General features: G+C 45.3%; 1 protein-coding gene across 1 annotated transcript; it reads left to right on the top strand.

Moving 5' to 3' along the window:
• Window positions 1–349: 349 nt before the first annotated feature.
• On the top strand, window positions 350–4,443 carry LOC111147122 (SLIT and NTRK like family member 1). Its single transcript, XM_022503025.1, has one exon. The coding sequence runs from the start codon at window positions 1,173–1,175 to the stop codon at window positions 3,261–3,263; it is 2,091 nt and encodes a 696-aa protein (XP_022358733.1). The 5' UTR covers window positions 350–1,172; the 3' UTR covers window positions 3,264–4,443.
• The last annotated feature ends 1,557 nt before the right edge of the window (window positions 4,444–6,000 follow it).

Here is a 6,000-nt window from a genome sequence, read left to right as displayed (position 1 = left end):
GTTTTCAGCACGCAAAAAGAATTAAATAATCCATTTAAAATAAGCGTCTATGTGGATCGACAGCCTTTAATGCCCACATTTTTAACGCTTGCCCTGTACGTGGATTGATTTTTTTTTCCTTCAGCATTCCCTCACCAGATGGATTTTTGCTACTGCAGATCAGCAGAGGGTGTCAGATCTTTCAGAGTGCACCAGGCTGGAACAAGCAGAGCTTCTTAGCAACTCTCTTCTACCCCCTCCCCATTCTCGCGCTCTCTCCCTCCCTCAGAAAACTCGCCCCCCGCCCTCCACCCCCTTCACGTAATTCTGAAAGAGCAGAATAAAGAGGAGAAAAAGAAAAGAGCTAGTGACCGAGAGCCGGAGCCCAGAAAAAAAGCTGAAGAAGACCGAAGGGAAGGAAAGGAAAAGGATGGACAGCTACAAAACGCAGCGATTGCGGAAATTTTCCAGCGCCATTGGCTCGGCGGCGTGAGTTCCTCGGTCGGGCGTGATTTCAGCACCGGGGGGACTGGACAGCACCTCGGGGGGACTTCTGGGCAACCTGCAGCCACAGCAAGAACTCCATCAGCCGCCTCAGCTACAGAAGCCGCCGAAAACCCTGCTTTGTATCAGAGAGGCAAGGTCAGTCCGACGCACAGCCATGCACAGGCAGTGCGCCTGTACTACGCTGCAAACCCTCTGCTTGTTTCTCTAACATGCACTTGCTTCTAATTACTAGCATTGTTTCTTTCCTGATTAGTGAGGACCACTAGACCAGGTTCTGTAAGGGTGTATTTTTAATATATGTATATATTTAACTTCTTTCGGTAATTTTTAAAGCGTTGAGGGAGAGTGGGGTTATTTTTTCTACTTTTTTCTTTTCTTTCTCTTCTTCCTGTCTTTTTCTTTCTTTCTTTCTTTTTTTTTTTTTCTCCTTTTTATTTTTCCTTTTTGCTTGCCTTGCACTACGTGCCTGGATAGTCTGTGGATATAATTATTGACTGGCGCCTGGGTTGTTGCAGTGCGGGGGGGTTAGGGAGGAAGGAATCCGCCCCCACCCCCCCAAACCCTTTTCTTCTCCTTCCCTGGTTTCGGACATTGGAGCACTAAATGAACTTGAATTGTGTCTGTGGCGAGCAGGATGGTCGCTGTTACTTTGTGATGAGATCGGGGATGAATTGCTCGCTTTAAAAATGCTGCTTTGGATTCTGTTGCTGGAGACGTCTCTTTGTTTTGCCGCTGGAAACGTTACAGGGGACGTTTGTAAAGAGAAGATCTGTTCCTGCAATGAGATAGAAGGGGACCTACACGTAGACTGTGAAAAAAAGGGCTTTACAAGTCTGCAGCGTTTCACCGCCCCGACTTCCCAGTTTTACCATCTATTTCTGCATGGTAATTCCCTCACTCGACTTTTCCCTAATGAGTTTGCTAACTTTTATAATGCGGTTAGTTTGCACATGGAAAACAATGGCTTGCATGAAATCGTTCCTGGGGCTTTTCTGGGGCTGCAGCTGGTGAAAAGGCTGCACATCAACAACAACAAGATAAAGTCTTTTCGAAAGCAGACTTTTCTGGGGCTGGACGATCTGGAATACCTCCAGGCCGATTTTAATTTATTACGGGATATAGACCCTGGGGCCTTCCAGGACTTGAACAAGCTGGAGGTACTCATTTTAAATGACAATCTCATCAGCACCCTACCTGCCAACGTGTTCCAGTATGTGCCCATCACCCACCTCGACCTCCGGGGAAACAGGCTGAAAACGCTGCCCTATGAGGAAGTCTTGGAGCAAATCCCTGGCATTGCCGAGATTCTGCTAGAGGATAACCCGTGGGACTGCACCTGTGATCTCCTCTCCCTGAAAGAATGGCTGGAAAATATTCCCAAAAATGCTCTGATCGGCCGAGTTGTCTGTGAAGCCCCCACCAGACTACAGGGGAAAGACCTCAATGAAACCACAGAACAGGACTTGTGTCCTTTGAAAAACCGAGTGGATTCAAGTCTCCCAGCGCCCCCTGCCCAAGAAGAGACCTTCGCTCCTGGCCCCCTGCCAACCCCTTTCAAGACAAATGGGCAGGAGGATCATGCCACCCCAGGGTCTGCTCCAAACGGAGGTACAAAGATCCCAGGCAACTGGCAGATCAAAATAAGACCCACTGCTGCGATAGCGACCGGCAGTGCCAGAAACAAACCCCCAGCCAATGGCTTGCCCTGCCCTGGGGGCTGCAGCTGCGACCACATCCCGGGGTCGGGTTTAAAGATGAACTGCAACAACCGGAACGTGAGCAGTTTGGCTGATTTGAAGCCCAAACTCTCCAACGTGCAGGAGCTTTTCCTTCGAGATAATAAGATCCATAGCATCCGAAAATCGCACTTTGTGGATTACAAGAATCTCATTCTGTTAGATCTGGGCAACAATAACATTGCTACTGTAGAGAACAACACTTTTAAGAACCTTTTGGACCTCAGGTGGCTGTATATGGATAGCAACTACCTGGACACGCTGTCCCGGGAGAAATTTGCTGGGCTGCAAAACCTTGAGTACCTGAACGTGGAGTACAATGCAATCCAGCTCATCCTTCCTGGCACCTTCAATGCCATGCCCAAACTGAGGATCCTCATTCTCAATAACAACTTACTGAGGTCCCTACCAGTGGACGTGTTCTCTGGGGTCTCGCTCTCTAAGCTCAGCCTGCACAACAATTACTTCATGTACCTTCCGGTGGCAGGGGTGCTGGACCAGTTAACCTCCATCATCCAGATAGACCTGCACGGAAACCCTTGGGAGTGCTCCTGCACCATTGTGCCTTTTAAGCAATGGGCAGAACGCCTGGGTTCTGAAGTGCTGATGAGCGACCTCAAGTGTGAGACGCCGGTGAACTTCTTTAGGAAGGATTTCATGCTCCTCTCCAATGACGAGATCTGCCCCCAGCTGTACGCGAGGATCTCGCCCACGTTAACTTCGCACAGTAAAAACAGCACTGGGTTGGCGGAGACCGGGACGCACTCCAACTCCTATCTAGACACCAGCAGGGTGTCCATCTCGGTGTTGGTCCCGGGACTGCTGCTGGTGTTTGTCACCTCCGCCTTCACTGTAGTGGGCATGCTCGTGTTTATCCTGAGGAATAGAAAACGATCTAAGAGAAGGGACGCCAACTCCTCGGCGTCCGAAATTAATTCCCTACAGACAGTCTGTGACTCTTCCTACTGGCACAATGGGCCTTACAACGCAGATGGGGCCCACAGAGTATATGACTGTGGCTCCCACTCGCTCTCAGACTAAGACCCCAAACGGGGTAGAGCGGGGGTGGGGAGGGAGGCGATGCCCCCCCCACCAACCTGTCCCCACCCCGCTGTCATCCCAGGGGTCAGAGGAGCCCAGACCCAAGTCCAGCGCGCCCCAAGGCTTTATGGACATAAGTAAATAAATAACTATGAACTCGCTCCAGTGAGAGGGTTTGACCCCTTAGCTCCCTCCTGGAAACAAAGAGCAGACTGTGGCGAGCTGGGAGAGCGCTGCCAAATCGCTCTTTGCTGGGAGCTCCTTTTGATAAAACCCAGCAGGGGCCCTGCTCAAAGAACTAGCCCTCTGCGGTGGAGCTGATGGGGGTGGCTGCCGCGGTCCTATACATATATACATATACCCACATCTATATAGAGAGATAGATATCTATTTTTCCCCTGTGGATTAGCCCCGTGAGGAGGGGGGCGTGATGGCTCCCTGTTGGCTATGCAGGGACGGGCAGTTGCACGAAGGCATGAATGTATTGTAAATAAATAACTTTGACTTCTGACAAAAACAAAAAGTGCTGCATGGCTCGCATGGAAACCACGCGCTCCAGGGACGCTGCCCTCCTTGGCGACTGGAGACGGCGTCACGTTCACAGCACCCACCCTCTTACCTGATAAGTCCCATCGTATCAAACTTTCTATAAACAAAACAGTATAATCAGAAAGTGCCATTTCGCCATTATTTGTGATCGGTAGGCAGTTCAGAGCGTACGTACGTTTACTGTGAAAAAAAAAATGTAAAGGTTTTATTTAAGACATTTGCATGGCTAATCATCAGTCCATTTTATGAGTTAAAAATGTATTTTGTTGAGCGAAGTTTTATGGGTTGTTTTGGGGGTTCTTTCCTTTATTCTGATGGTGATGTTTTTTTTTTGAGGGGGAATATTTTTCTATAGATATCCAATAATGCCTTCCATCTGAATGTAAAATAAGTACCCATGATTTCTATTATAGTATCAGTGTAATTATTAAAAAAAAGATTTTGAGGCAGTTAAGCATGACCAATTAATGTCATTCTAGTGCTTAGGCTGCGAACTTATGGTAGCAATTCTGTGCTGGTGTAAATCTTACTTATACAGTAGGAAAAAAGAACCGAGGAAGCACGTGAAACTTACTAATTCTATTCGAGGATTTTATAATGGCATATTTTTTCAGTATTAAAGTGAAAATGTTTTCAACTCTGGGTCCTTAAATTTTTCCAGCTTCATGTTTGCAACTGGTAAATTGGATTTGCCGTGGAAGGGACCTGGGGGGGGGGGTTGGGGGTGGATCCCTTCTAGAGCGATATCAAGGCTTTCTCTCTAATCGTTTTACTTAGCTCTTTATCCTTTACGTAGCTGCCCTCCTCCTCCATCCCCACCTGGGCTTTTCCAGCTTTCCCCTGTCGGTGAAGTAAGGTCTTCCCCAACATATCCTTCCCCACCCGCTTTTCCCCCTCTCCTTATGCGGCAGTGAATCCCTTTATTAATACAGGAAATCCTTTCCTGCTGCTTCTGCTGTTGCTGCACACACTGCAGATATATTAAGGATGTTAGTCGAGATTTGATTTAATTGACTCTGCCTAGATCGGTCTCATTAAACAGAGTGGAGATTTCATTGGTCAGCACTCTTCGATGAAAGACAGCCCTAATGACTGGCATTTGAGATGCTGCTGGCGTTTTGAATTCAACATCTGCTGAAAACGGTAAAACTAATTAGTGCCCACCCACCCTCCCCGCCCCAACAACTGCATACTGAAATTTGTTAAAGCACTTATCTTTATGGAAATCAATCATTATCCTAAAGAAGTGTTTCTTTCCCATCATTTGGATTTCTGGTTGTGGCCTAGTAATTAACAAGAAAAGCATTGAACTGTTGGAATTTTATGAGCCAGTGTAACCTGGCCTCAATCATACTCCTCTGGGATTTCTAAGCAGCCTATTTTATCAGCAGTTAAGGAACAAAAAGCAAACAAAATTACACATGTTGATGGGGGGGGGGTCTGCATTCCACCACATGTCCACCCTGGAGAAGTTTGTTAAAAGACTACAGATTGAAGGTTTTATATATATATATACATATATATATATATATATATATATATATATGTATATATATATATAAAATAATCAGCTAGTGAAAGCCCCCAGAGCAGTAGTAGTAAGATTTGCCTTCTAGAATTCATAGAACTCATATTTTAAAGAGAAGTAATTTCCCAGAACACTGATATTCTGGAGTATGTATTATTTATTTTAATGATCTTTAAATAAAATCTTTATTATAAACTATGACTATCCTTAAGGCCATTCATCATTTTTCTCTCTTGATTCTTTTGTTTGTGGAGTGCATTTCATAGTGATAAAATTGGAACTTACTATCCTCTGACAAATATTATGGGCTGTTTATTTATTTTTCTTACGAAGGCCTTAATTTTTTGTTTGTTTGTTTTTTGAAAGTACAGCTGGGTTCCCTGTAATAAGCAATCTACAGATTCACTTGTAATGGAAAAGTTGGAGGAGGGAAAAAGTTTTATTCAACAATATTATAACCTTAGGAAGGAAAAGAAAAGATGGTAGATATTCTACATCTTTGGTGAGAGTTGATACTTAAAAAATATCTAGTGAGGCATAATAGTAATTTTAAAACTAATACATGATTAAGTCAGGAAACTGGAACTTCTCCTAGAAGATGTTCACTGGGGCAATAAGTTTTCTTCATACAAATTAAAAATAAATTATCATATAGAGGAC

This window comes from Enhydra lutris, unplaced genomic scaffold (genome assembly GCF_002288905.1).
Source record: "Enhydra lutris kenyoni isolate GAN:26980312 unplaced genomic scaffold, ASM228890v2 scaffoldscaffold15, whole genome shotgun sequence".
Lineage (NCBI taxonomy): Eukaryota > Metazoa > Chordata > Mammalia > Carnivora > Mustelidae > Enhydra > Enhydra lutris.
Note: the sequence above shows the minus strand (reverse complement) of the source record. Positions and strands in the feature narration are given on the sequence as shown.

Bases quoted from the DNA above. Each gene is read 5' to 3' on its own strand.
- LOC111147122 (XM_022503025.1), top strand. From the start codon at position 1,173: ATGCTGCTTTGGATTCTGTTGCTGGAGACGTCTCTTTGTTTTGCCGCT.